Source organism: Copadichromis virginalis, linkage group LG7 (genome assembly GCF_057382275.1).
Source record: "Copadichromis virginalis isolate Kocher_CV1m ecotype Utaka linkage group LG7, C_Virginalis_male_GT1.1, whole genome shotgun sequence".
NCBI classification, from domain to species: Eukaryota; Metazoa; Chordata; class Actinopteri; order Cichliformes; family Cichlidae; genus Copadichromis; species Copadichromis virginalis.
This window is the reverse complement of record NC_140624.1, coordinates 11,136,428-11,163,716: the sequence shown is the minus strand read 5'-3', so window position 1 is coordinate 11,163,716 and position 27,289 is coordinate 11,136,428. Positions and strand designations below refer to the sequence as shown.

The window sequence follows — 27,289 nt, the reverse complement described above, 5'->3', positions numbered from 1 at the left end:
TTTTCCTGATTATTAGGAAAGCCTCCTCCTATTATAGGTTTTCCTGTTGTCATTTCTGCAAAGATATATATATTTTTTCCGGATAAAGTATTCAACGTGCGCAAAAAAAATAAAATAAAAAATACAACAGCAGGATTGTTAAAAAAAAAAAATCTATCACGTAACCTCTTACAGTACCCATGCACGCAAAACATTTTGCATTTATTTTAATAATACTGGGAGTGTTTGCTTCCTCGTGCTACGGTCACATGGAAGGTAAACGAAGTTGTCAAAGTTGCGCATGTTCAAACCAAATCTCTAAGATGCCTTTAAGGGATACACTTAACGGGGGAGCTGCTATTGAAATAGATAAAATTAAGCGAAATTGAACTACTGAAAAGCTAAACTTAATTTGACTGCATATAAGCACGTTTTAATCATCCTAGTGGAAAAAGATATTATATTATTTCTTATATTATTATTTTTATTTGAAGCAGGGGCGCGTCGACGTAACGTTCGCATGTTAAAGTACATCTTTACGAGGTACACACAAACGCAGCACACAACAACCCCAAGTGAGAATTCATTCATCATGGGCTTCATGCTGTCAAGCTAGCCGTTGTATTTACGCGGGACGTGTGTAATAAATAGTTAGTGAACAGTAATGCCATTTGTAGAGCATCGCCAGTATCTGTAAAGCCGCAATATCTGCGGCTGGATGATTTCTAAGTTGAGCGACACTTTCCTGTGTGGTGTACTGGGAACTCACGTCTCGTGTTATGGGAGAGACACGGAGGTCAGACGAACGGTGGACTGTCAACAATAATGTCCGAGTAAAACGAGACTGCTGCTGCTTGGCCAGCTGTATGTTAATCTTCTAGCACTGGTAAGGATGCTACAGTCTGCACTGAAGACAACATGCTTATTTTGTAGCTGCATAGGTGGAGGCTTTGCCGTGTGACTGTAAAAACATGGCCGATCAGGTAACTAGAGCTAAAGAGATTCTGACTGCAATACAGTTAACCTAAGTGGCTTTTCGTGTTAGCCTCGTGTTGCTAACTTAATCTAGCACACTGATAGTTTGTTTTTTGTTTTGTTTTGATAAACGGCAATCCTGTAGATAACCTCAAACCGAGTGGATCAACCTTTTTGAAAAACAAGAAATACAAATTCTAGTTTAGCTTTTAGCTAATTAGCTAGTGAGCTTGTAAACAGAGGAAGGGGCTCTGCACGTTATCACCAAAACATGTTTACCGACGCCTCGATGTTTCCTGTTGCTAAGGGCAGTGTTGACAGATTTAATTATATATGTTGACAGATCAGCGTAAAATTGAATCATGCCTGGGAAACTGAAGGCCAAAATTGTGGCAGGGCGCCACTTGCCTGTGATGGACAGAGCCAGTGACCTTACTGATGCTTTCGTAGAGGTAAGAGAAGAATTTATGTACTTAATTTGTTTACAGCAGTGTGGCTGTACATGAACTGTTTGTCCTAATGCTGATAGTCACTTCCCCTCTAAAATGAGCCAAGAAAAGCAATTAGGCATTTTAAAAAGGTGTCTGATTACATTCCAGGTCAAGTTTGGAAACACAACCTTCAAAACTGATGTCTGTCCCAAATCCCTCAATCCACAATGGAACTCGGAGTGGTTCAAATTTGAGGTAAAATGCCTCTCTTTGAACATGAGGGACCGATGTTATTACTACATTAAATTGCAATCAGATTCTGTAGATTTCTAAACTCTCCTCCTCGCTTTTGCCTCTTGTTCCTCTTCATGCCTTGCTGTCTGTAGGTCGATGATGAGGACTTGCAGGATGAGCCATTGCAGATCACAGTATTGGACCACGACACTTACAGTGCTAATGATGCCATAGGGAAAGTTTACATTGACATTGATCCACTGCTTTACAGTGAGGCTGCTTCTGTCATCTCTGGCTGGTTTCCCATCTATGATACCATCCATGGTATAAGAATCAGCTAATCCATCCACAATGATCACTAATTTTATTTTGTTTTCTTCATGGCCTTATCTATATTTCTATTGTTTGTCATCAGGAATTCGAGGGGAAATAAACGTCATTGTTAAAGTGGAACTCTTCAACGATTTGAACCGTTTCAGACAGTCTTCATGCGGGGTCAAGTTTTTCTGCAGTAAGTTTGGGTGGATTTTTGATTCTAAATGCGTCATAAGACACAATTTTCAGATTTATGTGAGGGAGAGCAGTTCATTAGATGGCATTGTAATCAAGTTTTTTGTGTCATAATGATCTTGCCAACAAAAAAAGGGGTTATTCCTTAATCAGCAAAATTATAAGCCGTGTCAGTGCCATCAGCACATCTGTAAACAAGGAAATACCACTTAAAACTGTGCAATAAAGATGGAATATCAGCTATAACAAACCTTTCTAGTGAAATCTAAGTTCCTTCCCCTCTGTTTTTGTATGGCAGCCACATGTATTCCACAGTGCTACAGGGCAACTTTGGTGCACGGCTTTGTTGAGGAACTCGTGGTAAATGAAGATCCAGAGTACCAGTGGATTGACCGTATCAGAACTCCCAGGGCCTCCAATGAAGCACGACAGAGGCTCATCTCTCTCATGTCTGGTAAGGAAATTCAGGTGTGGAGGAATGAGTGCCCCAATTTTCCCTGTTTTGTTAACATGGCCGTGTGTTACCCCCCCGTCCAGGAGAACTACAGAGAAAAATAGGGCTTAAAGTGCTGGAGATGGGTGGGAATGCAGTAGTGGGCTACTTGCAGTGTTTCGACCTGGAAGGAGAGTCGGGCCTGGTGGTCCGGGCCATAGGTACCGCCTGCACGCTGGACAAACTCAGCTCTGGAAGTGCCCCTAACACCAATACACACATGCACCCAAACACAGCTCCTGCTTCCAATGCCTGCAATTCCCCCTCTAAAGATGGAAAGGAGTGAGTATGAACCAACATCACGAGCATGCACACTACTACCTCTTTTATGTGCAAGACTGTGAGTTTTGGGAAAGACGATTGTGTGTGCACGAGAGGGAGAGTGTGTGGATTAAAGCGTGTACTGTATAAAGGTTTATGTGCACACTCCTGTGTGTGTCTCAGTATCTCTTGATTCCCCTTTGCACTTGGTGTGTCCATTGTATCACGTATAGTGCATCATAAAACTAACAGCACACGACATAACCTGAGACACACACATGTACAGTACACACACAGCCATCCTCAACCCCCTCCTCCTCCCTTGTCTGTGTCTGCTCTTTTAGACTCCTCTTGCATGGCTTTCTGCTCTGCCTCTGCATGTTCTAGTGCTGCATCTTTTTAGTGTGTATCTAGTACACATGTTCTGCTGTGCCTCTAACTATGTGGTTACTCACTTTTTTCTGCTTTTCCCATCATAAGTGATTTGTTTTGTGGTTTACATCCAGTTCCTGTAACCTTAACGACTTGGTGCGCTTGTGTGCCTCTTATTCTCTTCAAACTTTACATCTGTGTGTCGGCGTGTGAGATTTTGTGTAACGGGGATGTAAACATCTGCTGGTGGTGAGATGAAATGTGTGAATTTAATTGGAAAACTTTTTTTTTTCGGTGAGGAGAACAGTCATGAATGTCCACTAAAAATAGGACAAAGTGATGAATCGAAGCGAGCGTAATTATTGTACCGGAGTTCATTTTCTTCTTTCTGTTATGATTGTCTTTCTTCATCTTTCCTTTAAGACTTACCTGCATTTTGGTTTTTCTTGCAATTAAGAAAGTGTTGTAAAAGAAACCCCTATTTCTTCTATAGTTATCAGAATCTAAACAGCTATCTGTGATTACACACATTCTTGATTGTTTTTAAACTGGTTATTCAATGAGCTAAAGCTGCCATGATTCGGGATTCTTGTCGTTTAATCTCTTTCGGGTATTTATTGTTGTTTAATTTACTGACACTGTTCAGCAGTAGTGAGTATAAAGCGAAATTCCACTAAATTAAATCCATTTAGTAATTTTGGGTTTGACCTCAAGGTCAGAGGTCAAGTCTTGTGAATTCAATAACTTGATAAGGTTATAATAACAGATTTTTAATTTCCCCATAGGTGTATCTAGGGCTGTGCGATATGACCAAAATCTCATATTCCGATATTAAGACATCTATCGTTCGATAACGATGTAAATCACAAAAATGTAACATTTTCTGTAAATTCTGTGAATCTCGGGCAGCTCGACTTGCCTGAAGCGTTTCCAGCTGGGCATCGTACCTGGAGTGCAGTGTTTTAACTGATGCATGAAACTATACATTTTTAGACATAAGTTGTAACGGCCGCCGTTTTCTTTGTGAGTATTTATTACACAGCGTGCTGCGAGGAAAAGCCTGTTCTAACGTTTGAGTCTAAGGTTTATTTTTTAGCACCTGACTGCTCTTTTTTGCTTCTCATCCGTAAACACTCTGCATCTTTCACGTGATTCAGTTTATTTTGAAAAGTCTCTACAGGATCTTGAGCTTTATTGTGAAAGGTTTATGTGGAACAAGCGGACACGCGGTGGATTTACCATCGTTGTTGCTAACCACAATGCATTAAAATCAAACGCTTGTCTGTCTGTAGTGTGGTTATATTAAATATAAGAGAAAGAGAGAACTTTAAGAAATTAATATAGCCACTACAGTGACCATCAAAATAATGAAAAAATATTGCCGTAAACAGTTTATTTTGCGACACCACGAAACAAACGATAGCATAAAATGAAACTATAGACGTTTTTATGTCGTCATCCGATATATATCTTATATCAAACACTAGGAGGTTGAGGGGTAGCGCTGGCAGTTGCCAGTCATTTACAGTCTCAATTCCTTCTCTTCAATAAATGCACTTTTAGTTACTACAAAAAAATACAGTCACTTTTTTATTTAATTGTCTATCTATCTTTGCTTAGGCCTCCTTTACTTACTTTTCAGTAAAAACAAACAAACAAAAAAGACATAATGAGAACAAAATGGTGCCAAAGTGGAAAACAAGGTCATCAGATTGCTTTTTTTTTGACCAACAGTTCAAGATGTAGCGGTTGGATATTTTACACTATTATAAAATAAAGGACCTTTCTTAATCAGTTTGCTTAAAATTGATATCCACAGTTACTCCATGTATTAAAATGATTGCCGATTATTTTCTTTTACTTCTTTTTTTAATATTTCAGCCATAATGGAGAATTTTAAGGTTTCCCAGGGAGCCATATAAAAAGAAATTCTTTCCAGGCTAGCTTATTTTTGGTTACTTATCTGTACTGCTGTAGAGCTTTCGTTACCTTTTTTTCCCCTCGTGTTTGCATCCCTGCTCTGTATATGTGTGAGACTGAGATTTCAAACTGAGAGCTGCGTGTTGTTTTTGTGCTTCTTTCACATGACTTTAAATTGAATAACAGTGCAAAAAGTGGGAGTTTTAACAAAAAAAAACCCAACAACCTCTTTTTGCTGTTCTTTTCCTTTTTTGTCTCCCTTTTTCACTCTACTGCAATGTTGTGTTGTGTTGGTTCTTGTGTGCACCTCTTTCTTCCTTTCTGCCAACATTTGGATTTGGACGTTTCTCACCGCTCGTGTCCATATCGGCCCTTCGTCTTCCTCTCTCTCTTTTTCTTTGTCTTTCTCTCTCTCTCTCACTCTCATTCTTTCTGCTGATTGGCCCAGGTCTCCCCTTGCCCACGGATGCCGCTCCACCCACAACAGCCCAGTGCATTCGGTCTGCAGCTCCCAGAGACTGTCCCAGAACTTCTCAGTCTCTGTACCCACACTCATCTTCACTGGTACGCAGAGGCAGGAAAGGAAATAGGTGCAGGAGAAAGGCAGGAAATCAGAAATGCAGTGTAGCAATAAAGCTATAAGATAGAAGCATCAAGGCAAAGAAGGTAGACAGACCCTTATGTCCTTAAAAATGATTTTAGTCTGGAATCCCTCCACTTCTCATTTTCTAATTACTGCGGGGTGGGCAGTCGGGTTTGCAGTTGCATCAGCATTTCTGAGGAAGGGCCTGTAATCACCCTACAGTCACCTGACCTTTGCTTCACTCTACTGGGACACATGCTTCAGCTCGTCATCCTCTGTTAATCTGATCTTTTTTTGTCTGTTTTGCCATATTGCTTTCTTTAGTTTCATTTATGTGTGTGTGCGTGTGCTGTTCTTCGTCCTTACTTTTTGCTTTTCACGCTTGCTTTTGTTTTTTTGTTTTCCAGCCATGCGTAGCACCTGACAACACACCTCACCCAAAGCAAACAAGTGTCACATTAAAAAGTCACCCTTCCACTTAACAACCTCGGTTCACTCTCACCCACATATGCGCACACATACAAACGCTCAGAGGGGTGCAGTGGTGACTGACGTGTGTGTGTGTGTCATGTTCTCCTGGCAGGCCGGTATTTGTTGAGGATCTGCCCTCGTCCTCCGGCCCGCCAACCCCTTTCAGAGCCCTTCCCACCTCCTCCTCTCCTCCCCCCTTCTCTCCCTCCAAGCCATGCAGCCGCCAGTCCTCATCATCAGACACAGACCTCAGTTTGACGCCCAAGACGGGTAAGAATACTTGGCCCCGTCCCTCTTTCCCATTCTCATCCCTCCCTTCTCCTACACTTCATATTGGTGCTGCTGTGTGGTTTTGTTTTTCAAATTCAGTTTATTCAGTTCATTTTTTAAGAATATTTTAACATTATTTTCTGTTGTAAGTTTTATTATAAATATTTATTAAGCCTTGCCTCGTCTCCCACTTGTCCTCAGTGGCCTGGTGTGTCTTCTTGTTTCACACTTTGAAAAACAAAACAAAAAAAACCAAAAACATTTTTAATATTTGTAATATGAAACATGTGCTTCATAGCCTGAAGGCACACCAGATCTCTGTATTTGTTCCGTCCCCTTGTTGTTGTAGCTTTAGAAGCACTGTGTCTCATGGGGGCTGTTGTTGATTGAAGGTCACTTCTCCATTAGTAGTCATTATGGTTAATCATTGAGCAAGAGATAATTTTGGTAGAACTCTGCCCTAAGGACCACTTAAGCACATTTTAACGCAGGCCACTAATAAATGCCACAAAAACTGAGGAACTTTTCACCACAGCTGCCCTCCCGAGCCCTCAGGATTGGACCTACATTTTCCCCTAATCCACATTCCTCCTTTCTTTCCACTTCATTATCTTTCTTGCTCATGTTTCCTCTTCTGTGCCTCCTTTCTTTTCCTCTTAAGCCATTTTCACATGTAGATTGCAGGAGTCCAGACTTGAATCTGATTGAATCTCTGGAGAGATCGGAAAATGGCTATGCACCAACGCTCCCCGTCCATTCTGATGGAGCTTGAGAGATTCTGCAAAGAAGAATGATAGAAACTTCCCAAAAATAGGTGTTCCAAGCTTGTGGCATCATACTCAAAGTTTTGCAGAGAAAAATGAATTTAATCAATTTTTGGAATAAGGCTGTAACATGGCAAACTGCTACAGCTGTGAATACTTTTTGGGTGCACTGTATAGCTAAGTCTTTAGGATTTAACACTTTTTCAATAAGATTTGACTGAGTTGTAGACTTTTAAGCTTTAATTCGAGGCATTTGACAAAGTTATTGCATTAACTTGTTAGGAATTACAGCCAATTGTTTACATAGTCCATTACATCCAATTTCAGAGGAATGTTCTTTTGTTATTCCGTGATAATTTAAAAGCAGATAAAAAAATCTAGGGCTGATTCCAAGTTTAGAGCTTGCATTTAGTAGCTGACCTCAATATGAGATCAAGAGATGTATAAATACAAGTTAAAGTGCTCATCATTTGGCTGAAAGACCAAAAGAAAACAGAGAGCATCAGCTTTAAGGAACAACATTCTGGTGTATTCTTAAAAAGAAGAAATGAACTAGCCAGTTCAGCAACATCGAAAGGCTTGAAAAACCACAGAAGACAAGTAAAGTCCACTATAACAGAATTATTTCCATGTTTAGGAAAAACAGCTTCACATCTAACCGAGTGAAGAGCACTTTTGGTAAAGTTGGAACAATCAACGAGATGCCTGAACTGAGGTTTTCACAGGTCGTGACAGGAAGGCCAGATCAGACCGCCGGGAAACATCTAGAAGAGCCTTCACAGTTCTAGAAAAATCTTTGGACAGATTGAAACCAAGATCAACTTGTACCATAATGATGGGAAGATAAAATTATGAAGAGCAAGAGAAATGACTCATGATCAGAAGCATTGATTGTCTGGAGTTCATGTGTGAAAATGGCTTTTGCTTCCCATCATTCTTCAGCATTTTTCCTTTTTCTCTCTCCTTACAACCAGTACATACAGTGCACATTTGATAAATGTCATTAAATTATTTGAATCAAAAGTATATTTTGGGTTCTGCAACACTGAAAGTCATCAGTTTGTAGTTAGCATGCTAATTTAATTAAAATGTCGACCAGCCATGTAATGTATTGACAGCTGATCCGCTCACCAAGGTCAGTATCAGTACAATGCCCAGCTTACTTAATACTAGCTACCTACTTTGCATAGTTCATTTCTCTATGCTTGTGTCCACTTTCCTCCTCATCGTGCTCTTCTCCATCTTCTCAGTTGTTGTGCTTCTACCTACTCTCTTCATTGCTCTCTGCCTATCCATTCTCAATATATCTGTTTTCTTTATGCACCCTCCATCTTTTTCTCTGCTGTTGGATAGAGGAGCCCCATTCAGTGAGATGCAGACCTGGGATCTTCCTCTGCCCCAGCTCCCCCATCCTTTCCACAGACACTCTGTCCCTTCCTGGTTCTGGCTCAGTGGGCTGTGGTCGTGGCTCTAATCCCAGGGCAACCACCTCAGCCCCACTCTCCTCCATCCAGTCAGACTCTGCCTTGCTGAGAAAGAGCGTGTCCTTCACTGAGGACCTGCTGCTGGCAGCCTCCGGTATAGTAGGCCTGCTGTGTGTCACCGAGTGCCAGAACCTTATAACAGTGAAGTGTTGGCATCTCACTCATTTGATGGGTCAACAGCAGGACTGTTCACACCCAAATTGTCTTGACTGGTTTTGTCAGAAACACTAACTGCTCACAGTCCACAAAACTACTGTGAGAGTCCTATTCTGAATACCTTAACTCCCAGCATGTGGTTTGATGTATTTTCTAGTGCACTAAATGATCAGAATAAGTTAGTCTGAGGTTCACGAGGCTGAAGATCATTAGGTTTTTTTTCATCCAAGTTCAACTTTCTCTTGATTTGTTTTAACATGAATGCTGCAATGTAATAATCACCTGACAGTTTGTTTGTCTTTGTGTTCGGCTGACTTTTGTGTTTAAAATGACAAAACTGAAGCCAGGCTCTCCTCTGTGATCAGGAATGGGCAGTGGAGGCAGCGCCGGGAAGGAGGCGGGACCTCTGAGGACCCTCCTCAGACAACAGACGCAGACAGCTCTTGAGCAGCGGGTACGGTGACAATGGTGTCACTCATCGTCCACGCTTACAAACAATTAATTACTAGCTCACTACTGGTGCAGACACCTGAGACTGAAATGCAATGTCACAGCTGACGAGCCATTTTGGAGAGTTGAGGGTTTGACATTTGTGTTGGCGTTGCATATCAGCCTCAGATCTCTGTGCAAATGGTGAGTTTTAACACAGGTGCATTCTTTGTGACAAATTCATAACTGACATTGGAGAGGTGTTTAATGGGGATCGGTCTGTGTAAGACCAAGTAATGTTCCATTTTTTGTGTCTCGACCACTTATGCTATTCAGGGAGCGTCTTCCTCTGGGTTATTGTTAAACGCCAGGGTATGTCCCATCAGTGTGACACCTTCTCACTCTCCACCTTTCCCTTGAAACCCTAACCAAGCGGATGACCACCACCTAGCCTGAGTCAACTCCTAACCTAGCTCTTTTTTTAAATTTTTTTTTTATTGCTCTGCACCCTCCAAACCCTAAAAGATTGACAAACATGTAAGGCAGAGTGCCTGAGGTTAGGAGTTGGGCTCCCTTCTTGTTCGAAGGGGTGTGTTTGAGACTGTTCGTGTTTCGTCTGGATATTCATCTCAAGTGCCTCCCTCCTTCCAGAAAAATTTCCCGAGTTTGACTTTTGGTTTCCCGTATCAAAAACAGGAATGAGCATACTCATCTCATCAGCTCATTCTTGTGACCTGGCTCAGAGTGGGAGGAGCTGTCAGACAAATTGGAAGACATCTTCCTTTTGTGGAGTAGTGGATACGATTGAAATTTGTGGCATTCCCACCTGATTTCTGATCACTGAAGCCATCCATCACATACTGGTCCTGCATGGCTGGGAATCACTACGTCCCTCTGCTTTTCTGTAAGAGTGTTGTCTCTTCAACTAAGAATGAATACCAGCAGGCTTTGTTTCCTGCTCCTCGTGTGAGTGAATGCATGGATTTGCATCACATTACTTGGCTAGAGACAGAAGACCAGCTGTGTTCTTAGTGGGCAGAGACAAGCATGTAAATCAGAGTAATGATTCACAGCCGCAAACTACTTTGTCTGTCTTTGTCCTTCACTTTCAGCTCCAGACCTAATGAATGCATGTGTATACAGTAGACTCAAAAGAATTCAATCACTACATCAGTGACACTAAATACCTAGGCTTTCATAGATGTTTTTCTCGATCATTTCCAGCTGTATTTGAAATGCTTTTGAGTTTTATTCCTACATGGGTAGGCTGTAGTGGGGAATCTCAGTGGACAAAACCTGCATGGGGGGCTCATCACACTCTGTCCTTGGTGCATGTTTCCACTTATCCTATACCTGCTGTAACTTAAGTCTACATGCATCATGTTTTAGACTTTAAAAACAGTTTTGATTGATAATCACCTGCTTCAGTGTGTATTGGAAGAGGAAAAAATGTGAAGTTTGATATCTGGTTCTGCTTTAGGATTTTCCAATTTCTCAGTTTTTGCATAGAATTGATACTGTGAGGTTTCTGGGGTTGAAAAATATTAAAAATATAGGATGATCTCTATTCAAAGTATTTACAAATTAATTTTTTTTGTTATGCAATATAAAGATCTTATTAGTAGTGTGCAAAGGTCTTGAGCTAGCCCTTGTTTTTTTCTGGGGGTTTTTTGTGTGTTTTTTTTTAACTAAATTACCTCCAAGCAGGAAGTAGGTGGTTTTGAGCAGTAGTTCTCCAGTGTTCTGAAAGTCTTTCTAGGTTTTTTGATTTGCATGTTGGCTGCTTTTTCATTTATTTTCAGTCCAGTCCTTGTACGTGATAGTTTTTCTTATTGTTTTTGTCAAGCCACTAAAAACTGATGTCTTAATCATGCAAACATAAAAAGGAATTTAACCCACATATGTCTGCACATTACAGTCAACTTGGCAAAGAAACATTTTTAAGTTGTATCTTTAGGGACTTTTTTACTAGCAGACCATGAGAAAAAAAACACTTTGTTCACTTTTATTTAGTTGACTCTATGAAAAATTGCAAATGTAACATGATTAGATAGATGTATTTTTGCACCAACAAGGTGATTTTTAAAGAGCTATTAGCTGAGAACCAGATGAACAGTAATTGAAATTCATATATTAAAAAAAGGAAATAAAATCCAGCAAAGACCTGACACAGGACCTCGCTGTGGCTTAATTTTTCAGCACAACAGTGATTCCAAACACAAAAGAGTTAAAAGCATACATGGCTAAAAAAAAACACATGAAGTGAAACATTAACACGTGAATGTTCTTTAAGAAGCCTGGAGAACTTTTCCTGAAGACTACTGAGAAGGACGCTTGGCTGAAAGACTTCACACTTTAGTGAAGATTAAAAGGGGTCCTATTGACCTTTCAGGCTAGTTAGAATTGTAAAAACAGTTTTTGCCTTATGTACTGTATTTCATTTATGTTTGTAGAATTCCCATTTTCTTGGTAAAATATAAAGAAATATAGGCTGACTCAAGACTTTTGCCCACTACTGTAGGTGTTGTATCTTATAGTGGTGTTTTAACCACCTACCTAACGCAGAACAAATTAGCCTTGTCAGCAAAAAGTAAATATTTGAACTCAGTTTTGAGTTGAGAACCTAATATTCACCAATGTATAAGTAAACATGAGACACAAAAATACTGGAAAGGCCCTTTCTGTAAGTGACCAGTGTGTGTGTGTTTTTTTTTTTTTTTTTTTAATTAAATGTGTAGGAGTTCCCCTTCTTCACCTTGACGTCGTTCCCGCCTGGTTTTCTGCTTCATGTTGGTGGAGTGGTCAGCGCTCGATCTGTCAAATTACTGGATCGGATACACAACCCCGGTGAGTTCAACACACAAAAGCACACAAGTTCCTAACGTAGCTCGTCCATCGCGCCATGAAAAGATAAGAATGAGCTTTTTCCATTGACCCTACAGTGTTGTGTGTGTTTGATCTCGTTGCAAATGGCTGTTAGTCAATGCTACCCATTATCCTCTTGTGTTGCCAAATTTTTCCAGTGTATGGTCCTACTCCCAATTTGTTTGCAAAGGAAAAAAAAAACAATAAGTTGACGGTCAGACTTAAGTTTATCTGCAAGTCCTGTAGGTAGCAGGTGAAAGCTGTTCCTGGTCACGCCGATAGGCTGCGTCTGCAGTTTGTTCTAAACTTTAGGATGGGCTATCATCACATGTGTCAAACATTTTTATGGATAGGGGCAACTTTCACCTTGTCGTTTGACTCACTGGCTTTATGTAATTAATAGTCTGTGCTGGTCATGTGGTGGCTCTGTGTGTGTGCCTGTGCTGTGGTTGCTGTGTTGTTGTCGTGCAGTGCTGCCCCCTGCGGCTGAATTGCAGTAGTGGCGCATGGCTCCAGTGTTTTGCCTGCTACTTCTGTTGTGTGTGTGGTTGGCTGTAGGTGGCAACATATCGGGGTGCTGTGGTGTCTTGATTAAGCTCTGCCAGCCTTTCTCTGTCTTTATTGAACTCAGTGTGTTGAATCTGTTCTTGTGTTAAGAGGGGCATAATAAATACACCTTCAAATGAGATTTACAGACATTTGCTCGTCAGGTGATCACCTGCCTGTTAACAGTGTTGAAATGCCTGAGTCCAGTTTATAGACTTAGTAGTTTTACCTTTTAGCTCAGTTTACTAATAGCCTACCAATATGAATGAAGGATGTCTGAGAATCTAATCAAAGGGGAGTGTTGATGAATGTGGGCTGGGTTAGGATAAGCAGGGCTCTTGTCAGAAGTGGACAGGGGAACTAAAATAAGACTGTAAAAAAGGTGCTGTGATTAAACCTGTAGTCTTGTTTAAATTAGACTCAATGACCCTGATTGAAACTCCAGGATTAACTTGGAAAGCAGTCTGAAAAGAGCCCTGTTCACTGTTGCCTTTCTACTACAGAAAAACATCAAAGGTACCCTGTGGAGTTTTTCTTCAAAAATAGCACCGGGGAGCAATATTTTTACAAGTGCATTACTTTTTTAGCTTGTTTTTACTTCGACAATAACAAAAATAACTTAACAGTTATGCTCTGCTTAACTCAGGCTTGATCTGCTGGTTATTAGCAAAATACATTAGCTAATGCATGTAAAAGCACTTCATGTAATGTTTTATAAATGCATCCAAGGCCGTCGTTGTTGAATCACTGCAGCTAAATGTTGGCAACCCAGATGACTTCTATCACTCACTCAGGTTGGTCGGCCTGCTCCAGACTGGCACCGTTTGAACCTGTTGACTGATGATTTAAAATCGGAGCAGGGGGGCATTTACAGTAAGAACATGCCCGGTGCATTATGATGAGACGCATTCGTTTTTGTTTACGTGAAAACTCCACAGTGCGCCTACATGTACTTAGTCGCTGCATGCTCCTTTTTGTGTTGTAGAGCTTCTCTTCTCCTTATGTTAAAAACAAAATAAGTAAATATAGCCTGACGCTTTTACTCATCTCAGTTCTCCTCTCTTCCTCATCAGTCTTTTTCTTCTCTGTCAGATTGTTTCAATAGGACCTAACTTAGTTTGTCGTCGCATTAGTGACTGTGAAGTGGTGTCTGTCTTTGCATAGTGATTGTGGAGTGCTTCCGTTGTGCTGTGTCGGTTTGTTAGACTGTCTCTTCTTTTCTTTTTCTCTCTTTTCTGTACTAACGGTGTGTTCTGGCCCAGCCTTGGGTAACACGCGCTCATACAAACTGCTAGACTGGAATAGTGTCACTGCAGGTATTTTCCCCCCTTTTAATGCTCTCACCCACAGGAATGATGGCAGCTCAATGAAATTAAACCCATGTCTGCTTAGTGTTAAACTATAACGCCCCCATAGAAAGCTTAAGTAGAATTCAGCATAGCCTCATATTGCTGAAAACTTCTGACTTCAGTGAGCTGCCATCTTCCTCTCTCTAATCTGTGTGTTTGCGTGTGTGTGTGCTGAGTTTAGTTGAGCATGCCCTGCGTCCCCACCCCATCCAGCCTGGCCTGGCTACCCCACACCCAGCTCATCCTGCTGCACAGAAGAGCTCCTGCTCTTCACTAACGTTGTCCCAGCGCTGTTTCTAACGCTTCCCGAATGAACATTGTGGTCAAACCTGTCTAGACCAGAGGAGGTTTAGGAGGTTTACTCTGTCACAAAGAGCCACTGAGGCATGTGCATCCTTAACTCACTGGGCCGTATTCATACTGAGAGAAAGAAAGCGAAAGAGAGAGAAAAGTGATGAATGGATGCATGGAAAGAAGTCGTTGGGGGGTGCAGTTGAGGAAAATTAACTGGATCTGGGACTTTACGGTGGGGATGGAGGGAAAGAGGTGAGCTGACTTAAATAATGGAGTAGATTTGATGGACTCTAGTGAATGAATATGGCCCTTCTCTGCCCATGACTGTGCACGTGGTCATGAGTGTGCACGTTGGTGAGCCTGTGCCTGTTTGACATAACTGCTTCTGGTTTAAAGAAACCCACCTCATGGGCCTAATGCCTGACCATCAGTCATTGTTCTTCATCTCTTCAGTTTCACAGCCCATTCTTCTCACCCCCTCATTCATTCCTCTCCCCTGTCTCACCTACCATTTGAGTTTCTCTCTGTATTTGGGAGGCTCTGTCAGCATGTAGCGCTCCCAGGGAATCATGGGGTGAAGCTCAATACTCTAATGTAGCTTTTTTTTTGGTCATGTCCTCTTTGTTCAACAGCCTAAAACAACCATATGAGTCAGATTAAGCTAGAGCTGGGCGATAGAACGATAACGATATGTATCGCGATATAACTTTTACTCGATAGAGAAATTAAGCTATCGCGATAGACCTCGCCGCTCTTGTTCTCTTAAAAAAAAAAAAAAAAAAAAGTCAGCCGATCCAAATTCAGTAGCGCAGAGCCGAACCAATCACAGCCGCAGCGTCACGTCGCGTGACTTGTTACGTACAGCACAAGTGCCAAGCCGCACGTGTGTTTGTTTGGGAAGCAGCCAGCGGGTAATGGAGCCAGCGCATAATGGAGGAAATGAGTGTGCCGACTAGAAAAATCAACCGAGCGTGACCGAAGAGAAAACAGATGATGGTTCCAATGCCGGAGAGATTGTCGAACGGAAGAGCCATAGAAGTTCCGTAGTTTGAAGGTATTTCGGCTATTTCAAGTCTGACAAAAAACAGAGTAGCGTGCACTGTAAATTGTGCCGAAAGCAAGTCTGGAAATACAATAAACTGGTGCATGCGTCACACTGTGCGCCACGTTATTGTTTCGGTGAAATGAATTTCTACAATACTGTTAATTCTACTCTCTGCAGTGTTTAAATGCTTACATATACACACAGTTACTGTCCCTCCACACATACGACTCGGTTCTGCTTCTATGCCCCAGCTTTGTTTACTTTTTCCCACCGAGGCTTCTAGACTTCTGATTGGCCAGCATTTCTGCACGGTTAGGAATCTAGCGCCACCTGCTGCTTTGGCATGTTCATAGCAGCGTTTTCCTTCATTTCTGCCTTTATGTGTGGACGGGATTATTTTTAAAACGAAAACGGAAAATCTCAGTTTTCAAAAATACCCGTGTACGTGTGGACGTAGCCTCAGTCTCTGACTGGAAGCGCTAATTCGTCATTCGGCTTTTGTCAGACTAAAGTAACTGTTAAAACTGTTTGAAAAGCTAAGCTATACAACAAGGAGAGATTGAGAATTTCCTTTTAGTTCTCAGTTTATTTGATACTGACAAAAGTTAGTCAGTTTTGTCTGTTCTTCTGTAAAACAAACTAAGATTTATTTTTAGAATTAATATTTTGTTTCTAAGTGGAATTGACAATTTAGTCTGTTTCATTTGTTCTATTTTGAAACTTAAACGCTTTAGCGGCTGTCTTTTGTGTAGTTTGCAATATTTGCCTTTATTTATCTGAAAAAGTCTCATGTTCCTTAAGTACATCTACCCTGTTGAACTTATTATGGGAAATAAATATTTAAAAACAAGCTGCTGATTATTTCACATTTTACTTGTGAGCAACGGCACATTTAAATCTTACAAATATAGTTATTTGGCTTATATCGTGATAGATATCGTTATCGCCTGAAATGAAAAAAACATATCGTGATATGAAAAAATCTCATATCGCCCAGCTCTATGATTAAGCTCTCAACTTGCAATGATTTGGCTTTAAAGAAAAAGATGTTTGGAGCAAAGCCTCATGAGAATATTGAAACACACCCATGGTTTAGCATAAGTATGATGAAGGCTCGATCGCTTTAAAATTACTAGCTTTGTCACCAGGATAGGAAAGCACGTTTAAAATTAGGCGTAGTGTCTTCTCTTATACCAGATTTTCTATCTATACTAGCAGAGCCACATAATGGCTGGTGGCTGTGTCCTTTCGGTTAGTGCAGCTGGCTGAAAGGAGACAAAGAGAAGGGAGACATGAACATTTATATGATGTCCACTAATGAACTAATCTTGTCTGACCATTGACTCTGCCTTCATCATCATCATCTCTCTGAAATTCTCACAAACCATTTTCAGTGTCAGTTTGTTTTACAAACTCACGGTTGGTTTTGGCCTGCTTTGATACACTGATTAACCCATAAAACATCAGAAAATACAAACTGTAATGTTGGCTGTTTGTTGATTTTCTGGTAAGTCAAAGCAGTCAGATTAGGCACCGGATTATGCACAGATTTCCTGTTAGTGTTGTTTGGATTTGTGAGGGTACTGCATTTTTAACCTATATTTTAGTGTTCAGTGAGGTGTTTTGATAAATAATTCAGTTAGAAATGCCTCGTGAAGGCTGTTTGATTTAGAATTGTGTGTTTCGCAGATGAGCCCGAGACTCGCGATGCCTGGTGGGAGGAGATTCGCCAGGAGATCAAATCTCATGCCAGAGCTCTCGGTTGCCATGCGGTTGTAGGGTACAGTGAGAGCACAAGCATCTGGTATGTACTGCGTAAACACACAGAAAAGTGATGCACTTTAATCCCGAGTTTGGTACAAAACACTTGGATCCTTGTGATTTCTCTCTTTGTGTCCTGCTCTCATTGCGCCTTTTTGTTTTTCTCTTTTCATTTCTCCCATTGGCTCAAAACAGCGAGGAGGTGTGTATTCTGTCCGCATCTGGCACAGCAGCCATCTTGAATCCTCGGTACATGCGTGAAGGCTGCCTGGACATCGGCTGCACCGACCACAGGTTGGTTTCTTTTTTTCTTATTGTTCAGCTCAAAGTCTCGGACAGTCTGAATGTCAGTCATCACGTGTTTATGACAATGCACCTTTTTGGTTTTTGTTGTTCTCCAGGTTTGAGGAGCCATCGCCACCGAACTGTGGCTTCTGTCACATCCCGTACGATGAGCTCAACATGCCCTTCCCTGCACAGCTCACCTATTGTTACCACTGTAGACGACAAAAGGTATCAAATACAGTTAATTTCTTTTTAGGTTAAATAAAAGGTTTCTGCTCTTTAAAAATATCAATAACTACTGCCTTTTTTTGTAAGGTTCCTGATGTGCTCTTCACAACAATTGACCTGCCATCAGAAGCAGCTGTTGCAGGAAAGGGCTGCCTTATCCAGGCCAGGTATAACACCTCACAAACCCTTCTTGATATTAGCAGAAAAGGAGTTAAAAGGCTTTAAAAAAATATTACTTAGGGAAAAAAACACACAAATCAAATCTATAAAAGTAAAGAATATTACAAGCATTTCACTCTATAATCTAGCTATAAATTATAACTTTTACAGTAGATATTTCAGATAACATAATTTATAAGACCCAATATTCTTCAGTGGTATCATGTGGACTAAACAATACACCTCAGACGATGCATTTTGACATCAAAGGAAGTTATCAAAGTGAGCAATTTTGACCAATCAAGGTCAATTTTAGACCTCAATTGGGTTCAGTCAAGCAGGTTTTCTATGAGTGAATCAATGCACCTTCAATGCCAGTGCCTCTTATCTGTCAGGCTGTGCCGTCTAAAGAAGAAAGCCCAGGGAGAAGCGAATGCAACGGCCATCTCTAACCTGCTGCCTTTCATGGAATATGAGCTACACACTCAGCTGATGAATAAGCTGAAACTGCGGAGCATGAACGCGCTGTTTGGCCTGCACATACAGATCAGTGTTGGCGAGAACATGCTCCTGGGTCTGGCTGTAGGTTAACCTTTCATGCTAACAAGTGATTATGTCGCTTTTATGTGTGGTGGATCTTAATCGAAGAAAACGTGTGTGTGTTCAGTCTGCTACAGGTGTGTACCTGACAGCTCTGCCTGCTCCAGGGGGTATCCAGATAGCAGGGAAGACTCCAGGAGACTTGAGCAGCGAGCATATATCATCCATTCAGAAAAGGATTAATGACACCATAGCTGTGAACAAAGAGCTCTATCAAATAAATCCTCCGGTGAGACAGTCAACACTTGCTGATACAGTGAACTTATGGAAGCTGATCTTTGTGATAAAGCCTGAAAAGTCTCACCTTTCAGGGCAGGTTTGTGGTAATGTAGGTTTGTTTCCAACTGCAGTAGCTGTGGTGTCATGTATGAAGCCTTTTAGCACAACAGAACTAAAAAAGTTAAAATTTATGATGTTCAGACATGGTAAAAACTTACCCTGATGAATACGCTATAACATCACTGTTTGTGGTCATTTTATACTGCAACAAGTGGGAACAGTTTTCACATTTTTTTCTACTTTGAAAGAAAAAATATCTACGGTCTATGACCAAGAATATTAAAGACTAGTGCATTGTCATCAGGCTTTTACATTGTATGGACAATACTAGTGTTTTCCATTATTTTGGTGATATTTTACAGTGTTAAAAACATTTTATGAGACATACTATACAGTCCAGACTATAGTTATGTGGACAGTTACCTTTTTATTTTGTTCTCCAAGCTTTGTTGATTGGATACAACATTAAAGGGTCAAGATTTACAAAGATTCAAAGTGCCCGGCCAACTGGAAACTGTTTCCTGGGTGGCTGTGTGTCATGGCTCAGAGCTGACTATCAACACTTAACCTTCAGTTACAAGTAGAAGTTATGTGTCATTAAATGAGAAGAGAGGAATTGAACATGAAAGAGAAAGAACTCCATGTTGGTATTTGTTTTCCAGAAAATCTGAAAATCATGGTGAAGGGAAAAAAAAAAAAAAACTTGCTGAAAAGCAAGCCAGAAATGCTTCACAAGTACATAACTTGTTCTCACCTTTTAAAGGAAGAATTCGTGACCAGATTAATTCATGATTAAAGGATCAGAAGAACAAAGGGGCCAAGTCATATGTGTATATATATCTAGATCAGGGGTGGGCAATCCACGAGGGCCGGTGTCCCTGCAGGTTTTAGATCTCACCTTGGGTCAACACACCTGAATCACATGATTAGTTCATTACCAGGCCTCTGGAGAACTTCAGGACATGTTGAGAAGCTAATTTAGCCATTTAAATCAGCTGTGTTGGTTCGAGGACACATCTAAAACCTGCAGGGACACCGGCCCTCGTGGACTGAGATTGCCCACCCCTGATCTAGATAGCTAGATAGATAGATCTTTTGACTTAAAGCCCCCTCTCTGTTATTGTTTCAGCCCATATGGCTGTGTTTGCTAATGTCATATTGCTAGTTGTTAATTAATTCACTGCTGAAAAAAAGCATAGGGACGAGTGTGCAGGTGTGCACTGTAGGTGAATTCTCTAGATGCATTAAAAATGGTCATCAGGCACATAGCCGAAGCAACCAAAGAGCCTTCCAGGGTGAAGAAGTGAGCTGTCTTTCAATCGCTGTGTTAATCACTTGAGCCAAATCTGTTTGAGACCTATTCAACTTGCTGAAGGTCAGATTAAAGAAAGAGTCCCTAAACGTTGTCTGCCGTGCATAGGAAGCAGTCCTTTCCATACTGATGCACACCTTCTCAAGTGAAATCTAAGACTTGACACTTTAATGTAGTACATGTCATCTTATTTAAATCCTCTGTGCTGAAGCTGAACAACTTCTAACTGTCCATATATGCCTGGGCTGTATATTCTGTTCTTTGTGAATCGTGATAAACTTACCCCTCTTGTCTCTCTCTGATCATTAAAGAAATTATTTGCCCTGGACCCTGAGGTGTTCTGCGGCATAAACATGGTACTGAGCATGCCAACCTTTAGCTGTGAGACGCAGCAAAGCATGACAAGTGTTTCACACTATTAATCTCACACTATTAATTGCAGCTCTTAACTGGGGACTTTTTTTGTGTGTGGGGATAATACATAACCCACACCAGAGTCACCTCTTCAGATGACTCACTGCAAAGTCATTTTATAAGTTGTTAACGTACTTTGATTATGTCCATCTCCCCTGACCAATCACACTCTCCCCTGCATATATATTTGTGTGTGTGTGCGAGTGTGCGTTTTCCCAAATTAACACCAACCATGAGTGTGTGTCAGTAAAGTTGACTGGGTGAGTGAGAGCATGTGGATTGTTACTAACACAGTCATTCTACTAGTTACAGTACAGATGTACAGATGTTAGATACAGATGTGATCTTCTGCGGTGTTCTGGTTTTCTCTCTGACGCCCCGTCTGCTCGGACGCTGCGTCTGTTTTGCTTGCAGGAGCTTGCAGAGGAAGGGGTGGGCTCTCCAATCCCTGAGCCAAGGCATCGATCCAGACTTTTTCGCTCCCACTCGGAAAGCTCAGACGAGCTATCAGAACTGGATCTGTCCCACGGCAAAAAGGATGCCTTCGTCCTGGAGGTGTGTATCTGTACAAATCAAATCAGTACACGCCAGTTGTAAATGCCAGTTTAAATGGTGACAATGTTTGATCACTCCTATAGATTGATGACACCGATGCCGTGGAGGATATCCACTCCCTCCTGATCGATGCACCTCCCCCCACAGGTACATGCTGCACACTCACTCTGGTTCAGTTACAATGGATCGTTATGCACTGCACACAAGTTAATAATTCAGTCCAAGCTCTAGCAGGTGCCATTGTTTCTGTGCTTCATTGCATCTGCTTCAATGTCTTCAGGTTTCTACAGCTGCAACACTGAAAATATGCCTGGGATTTCTAACTGGACTTCAGGAGTACAGGTACGTACTGAACGTAGTTGTAGCAATACTAACCATTATTGCAGAATAATTATTTTAGAAATAAATACAATTAAGTATTAATTTAGATCTGTGTAAATCTGTGTCATCCTTTATGTTGACAGATGTTTACATCAGTGAGGGTTTTGAGGTTGAGCAATGCCAATCTTACTAACCAAGGCTTAAACAAGATCTTTACTGACCTCTGTGAGAACCTGCTGAAGGTAAGAAACCATCATGGAGCAGGTTTCACACTGGCACTGTTTTTTGGGGGGGGTTTTTCTTAGTTGAACTTGCTATGGTTGTCTGTGTTTAGTTTTGGGTTTTACAAGTCTACAATTCATCATGTTTGTTTCAGAGTTTTTACTTCAAGCTGCGCTCTATGATCCCCTGCTGTCTTTGTCATCTCAACTTCACCGTAGCAGTGCCAGAAGAAGAGCTCATACAGGTGAGACAATTCAGGCTATCACTCATTTGTCAAGCTGCCAGAGCAGTGAATGTAATTGAGAGAAAAATTTTTATCTACTGCTGTTCCTCTGCTCGTCTCCCTGCGCAGGTCACAGTGACAGCCGTTGCCATGACCTATGACAAGGAACAGACTCAGGAGAAGACAGCTGAGAAGCCCGTCAACAAAGGTCAGTCTCTCTGTTAATTTTACTTCAGTTAAAGCTCTGCTCAGATGAAGGAAAGCTTTCACGTCCAGTTTAATACACTCAGTACTCATCAGTCAAGGAAAAAAAAATTCAAGCTGTATCTATGAAGTGAGCCACTACTTGACTCCAAATAATGCAATAACTCAGCTTAGGTAAGTTGATATCAATATTGAGCAAAGCTGAGAATTATTGCATGATTATTAGTGAAGTAGGAAAACAAATATTCTTTTAGGATCTAAGCCAGGATGTCAAACTCATTTTACACGATAGGCCACATACAACCCACTTTGGCTGATTCTGGCCCCTGAGGTCTTATGTTTGACACCCCTGCTCTAAATAGTGTATTGCTTTTTAGAAACATCCCTGCTAGTGCTGTGTGTAAAGTTGAGTGTGGTTTTTGTGTGTATCTTTTTAGGGAGCCTTGAGGCTGAAGAGCAGCTGCAGTTTCCCCTGGAATTGTGTGCAGACTCGTCCTCTTCCAACATTCAGACAGCATCCAAAATCTCAGGTATCTTTAACTGTATTTTTACCTCCCTTACCTCCGTTACCCTGCTTCACTAAACAGGTATCACCCATCTCGTCCACTAACACATCAGATACAGTCTCTTTATTCACCCCAGCTGCAAAGCTCTGCCAAAACCGGCTGCTTATAGCCCGATCAGCAGGTAAATGAACTGTAGTAGACAAGTGAGAGTTTGTTTTGCCGTGAACTTAGATAACAGTCTGTGACGCTGTCTAGAAGAGACTTTGTGTTGGTGACCCCCATTTGCATTAGGCTAACACAGCCATGGGATAATGGGGTGGGGGTGATGGTTAAAGCTAGGCAGCGCCTGCTGTGTTCGCCTTGTGGCAGTAATCGGTTGTTACTGAACTTTTCTCACCTTCCGACAAGGACAAAGTTAGACTGTGAGTGTGTGTGTGTGTGTGTGTGTGTGTGTGTGTGTGTGTGTGACAGGTGTCGGAGAAAGTACCAACATGTCACCCAGAGGTAAGCTACCTTCTTGTCTTTTATTTTCCCAGCCCCTTCTCCCGCTACCGAAACTACTACACTGCCCTGTTTTGACTTTTCATCCTTTAGTCTCGGACAGAGTTATCCTGCACAGCTCCCAACCCTCATCCAGTTTTGTTCTTTTCTGTTCGTTTGTTTTGTGTTCTGTTTTGTCTTTTCGTTTTCTTTTCTTGTTGTTGTTGTTGCTGTTGCGTTTGTGAATGCACGTGTGTGTGTGTGCGCGTGTGTGTGTGTGTGTGCGTGCGTGTGTGTTCTCTCCAGCTGCCTCCGTTGATTACGGTTCCTTTGCAGACAGATGCAGCACCTGGCTAGAGCTGCTTAGGCTGAAAGCTCACACCATAAGACGAGGATCAGTTAAGACAAGTAGGAGGACACAGTCTCTAGCACACTCTGGTGATCATACCCACAAATACAGAACACGGTTCACAAGCGGTCACACATACGCGCACACACCCCTCCATGCATGCCACTGGGGGGCGGAGCATTGTAAATCAAGCACCAGCTTTGTTTTTGTTTTTTTGGCTAGAGTGTGAAAGTTGACGCCCCGCCCCTCAGAGGGATCCACAATTTGCAGCTTGCCAAAAACAGTGTGTCACATTAGAAAGGTTTTTGCATTTTGTGTGCAGCATTTTTCTCAAATAGCTTGTTGGTTGCAGCAATTTCATGAGAACCTCCGGAGGGTTCCTTTTATTCCCCTCCCCTGCTTTTGCATCACTGATTCTTCTTATGCTTGGAAGATAGGAGGAGACACTGTATGAATGCTAAAGGATTTCATGTCTGATTTGTTTGGGAACACACTGATAATCACAGTGGGGCGGGGGTCAAAGCTTTTCTGCAAGAGCTCGTGTGACTTTTCAGATCTGTGCATGTTAAGTAAACTACAGTCTAATATGTGGCTCTGAAGGTTCCTGGTTTGATGGATGTAAGCCACATCAGGTAAATTTGCAATAAGATATTGGAGCATCTTTCACACTCTGGCTTGTGTACATGTGCCCAGCCTCAGCCTCACAGCTGTTTCTGTCTGTCTCCATGTCTGAAGCCTTCCTCACAAATGCCAACATATAGAATAAAATCTCTCATGTACTTTGCTGTAAGCACTCTATTCACACTTGTAAACAGCTGTGCCCAGGTCTGTCTCTCTGTCTGCAGACATGTGTAATTGTTTGTTTGCATCAACTGCATGATATGCATGGCAGCGCACACGCGCCAAGTGATTGTCTATTGCATTCTCAATGCTGCATGTAAATCTAACAAACACACACACATGCCTAAGCACATGTAAGTGCACATTTTACTCTTGCTGTGCAAACCCTAACAGCTGAGTTTCTGCATTTTCATTCCACTATGACATTTCTTTCTGCTTCAAGGCTCATGTCTGCTTTTAATCTTTCCACTAGTTTTGAGTTTTTTCTGGTATCTCCATTCCCGTTTTATCTCTTCTTTTTCTTTATATCCCCTCTCCTCTCTTCTTATTTTTCTCTTCACGTCTCCCACTTGCTTCTGCCTACACTCTCTCTGAACCTGCAGTCTCATCTTTGGAGCGCTGCAGTCCGCTTCAAGAGGGACGTTCCCGCTCGCTGCGCTCCAGTCGCTCGTTTGGAGGCAGCTCGGTAACGGTGGTGAAGATGACGCCGCTCTCCTTCCTTCCCGGGACACGCATCATTAAATACCTTGGCATTATCAACATGTTTTTTATCAGAGAGACGACATCATTACGGGAGGTACGAGCGACGTCAGTAAAATATCCAAAGTCCCGCGGTCATTTTGCGCAGTTTTAAACGTAAAGTGTGTTTTTGTTCTGTGCAGGAAGGCGGTGTCAGCGGCTTCCTTCACTCATTCATCGCAGAGGTGTTTGCGATGGTTCGAGCCCATGTAGCGGCCCTCGGCGGCAATGCAGTTGTGTCTTACAGCATGAAAGAATGTGTGTTCATGGAAAATCCGAATAAAAATCAGGTGATATAAACTGCACATTACTAACAGGCGGTTTATCTCAATACTGGCTGTTCAATTGATTAAATTTTGTGTACTTGTTCTTCTCTTAGGCTCAGTGTCTCATAAATGTAAGCGGTGATGCGGTTATCTGCATCAGCGAAACAGACCAGGAGTCCTCAGCATCTACGGCAAATACTGGACAGACCGGTGGCAGTGAAACTGATGGGGCTACATGACAATGACACTGGTCCCCAATTCTGGCTCCAAGAAACACACACTAAGTCAACACACTTTAAGTCTAGCCGTCCAAATCTGACTGACTTATGTTTGCCTTAAAATTCTATAAAAGATCCAAAGGCTTGGACACAGCGAATAAAGAACCATTGCTCAAGCATGCAAAGCAATCTATATTAATATAGGAGTGTGGGATGTTTCTTTTTTGTTTAAAGAGAACATATTTTGCAGGACATATTATGGAATTTCAAAGTATTTAAAAACATTTAATTTAAAACCAGTCACCGACTCCTTACACCTAACCTTCATATTAAAGCCATCCATGCTGGGGTCACTCGCAGCCACGGTATATTGGTCATCCAGTCGGGTATGAGTAAGGCAGCTATGACTGATTTGTCCATCCACGGATCACAGATGTCGCTCAATGACTGAAGTAAAAGGGATACAAGCTAATGATTTTAAAACACAGTCAAATTCTTACTCAGTTATTTTCATCCCATGTGTTGAGCACCAAGTGAATAGATTATGCATCAGGCAAGGCAAGTGTTTAAATTTCAACTGAGTGGTGCTCTTTCTTAAACTATAGAAAAAATAGCCTGAAGTGGAAAATTTTGAAGCTAATTCCAAAGAATCCAGGTTGACATGTGATCCGTTCACTGTTGTCCAATTTTAATGTTTTATGTCTAAACTGGGCTCATGTTGAATTTTTGAGAATCTTGCTAATTAGTTTTAAAGTGTTTCTCAGAGGAAGTCCAAAATTGTTCTGCAAGTGTGGAACGATGGTGTAACAGCTGTATTTCTGGGAGGAAACTCATGTTACATGCATATAGATAACACAAGCCAAAATTACAGGTGTTATATGCACATATTTTTGTAGAGCAATAACTCCCTTTAGAATAGCCATTACCATATATTCAGTATAAAGCTATTTAAAACTATTAGATTATATTGCTTTATCTTAAATTCAAGTGGCATAGCAGGTATGCTTTTTATTCACATGCAACTGGAGTGAGCAGGGAAATGGTGACAGGTGTGATGTCAGATGAATACAAACAAAACTGGTGAGTTGATATAAAGCGGGTCTTTGGGATGTCGTAGCAGGGATCTGTAATAGAATATAAAAAATGAGGTTGTTTTGAAGTATTTAAACCTTGATCTCTGGGTATCGAAGCAACTGACGTCCTCTTGATGCATTTATCTGTGTGTGTCAAATTTCACATACCTTCGCCAAGCTTAATCGCTGTTTCGTGGGCACTCGTGTTTATGTTTAGAGTCTTGCTGCTGGTCTTCTGTCTATTGTGGGGGGGGAGCAGCTACAAGTGTCTGTGCCACCTGAAAACAGACTGTAAATGTTCTCCAAAAAAAAGAGAAAAAAATCAGATTTCTAGTATTTTTGTAAGTTAAAGAGTCCTACTACTTAATTCAGCTGTGCAATGAGTTTCATGATGTTTTTGTGTCACTGTGTCAGAGGATTAGTGGTACTCTGTTTTGTGTGTGATCAGCTGTTTGTGATTAGTTTCATATGTTTGTGTCTAAAACTTGAATGTAAATACTTGGAAGCTTTGGCTCTTTGACTAGCAGCATGCAGACCCATTTTTTTTTTTATTGCCATGACCCTGTATGCTTGCCTGATAGGTCTTGCACAATAAACCTGAGTCAAAGTGACAGCTATTGGTTTCTTGTTTTTATTGTTATTTGTTTAATTTGATGAGCTATAAAAATAGAACGGGATCTGTAGTTGTCTTTTTAAAGATTATTTCTGCCAATACAAAAACAAAAAAAAAACCCCAAACCATAATTTTTTTAAAAAAAATTTCATTAGAATTTCAATAAATAATGTATTTATTTATTTTTTGTAGCCGTAGAAACAACCTTCTGAAGTCGTGACCCTGCGTTTTATTTTATTTTAAACATTTTCAAAGTTTATTCTTCTGTTTGTATCGTTTTGTTTATTTTGCATTCAGCTTCATAGAATAAACGTGAGGTATCCCTCGAAATAAGTGATGAAAAATATCAGCTATATGAAAATATAAAAAATAAATGTATACGACATTGATTTGTTCTTGTAAAATGTATTTTATTAATTATGATCTGATCG

At 41.1% G+C, this 27,289-nt stretch overlaps 1 protein-coding gene across 12 annotated transcripts; it reads left to right on the top strand.

Moving 5' to 3' along the window:
- Positions 1 to 520: 520 nt before the first annotated feature.
- Positions 521 to 26,856, top strand: c2cd5 (C2 calcium dependent domain containing 5). 12 transcript variants are annotated; one of them, XM_085461682.1, is made up of 32 exons: positions 521 to 865; positions 1,298 to 1,406; positions 1,554 to 1,640; positions 1,772 to 1,943; positions 2,035 to 2,130; positions 2,428 to 2,583; positions 2,667 to 2,904; positions 6,342 to 6,499; positions 8,617 to 8,841; positions 9,269 to 9,357; positions 9,669 to 9,704; positions 12,071 to 12,179; positions 14,006 to 14,059; positions 17,121 to 17,235; positions 17,388 to 17,486; positions 17,594 to 17,705; positions 17,793 to 17,872; positions 18,260 to 18,446; positions 18,532 to 18,693; positions 20,367 to 20,411; positions 20,884 to 21,024; positions 21,108 to 21,171; positions 21,305 to 21,366; positions 21,489 to 21,587; positions 21,722 to 21,811; positions 21,920 to 21,998; positions 22,432 to 22,524; positions 22,972 to 23,004; positions 23,287 to 23,418; positions 24,553 to 24,746; positions 24,832 to 24,978; positions 25,068 to 26,856. In XM_085461682.1, exons 2-32 carry the CDS (start codon positions 1,317 to 1,319, stop codon positions 25,191 to 25,193), a joined length of 3,570 nt encoding a protein of 1,189 aa, XP_085317808.1. In that variant the 5' UTR covers positions 521 to 865; positions 1,298 to 1,316; the 3' UTR covers positions 25,194 to 26,856. The 12 variants fall into 12 exon arrangements, with proteins under 12 accessions (XP_085317808.1, XP_085317811.1, XP_085317809.1 ...); XM_085461685.1 differs by lacking the exon at positions 8,617 to 8,841 and having other exon boundaries at positions 522 to 865; XM_085461683.1 differs by lacking the exon at positions 14,006 to 14,059 and having other exon boundaries at positions 522 to 865.
- Positions 26,857 to 27,289: the final 433 nt, after the last annotated feature.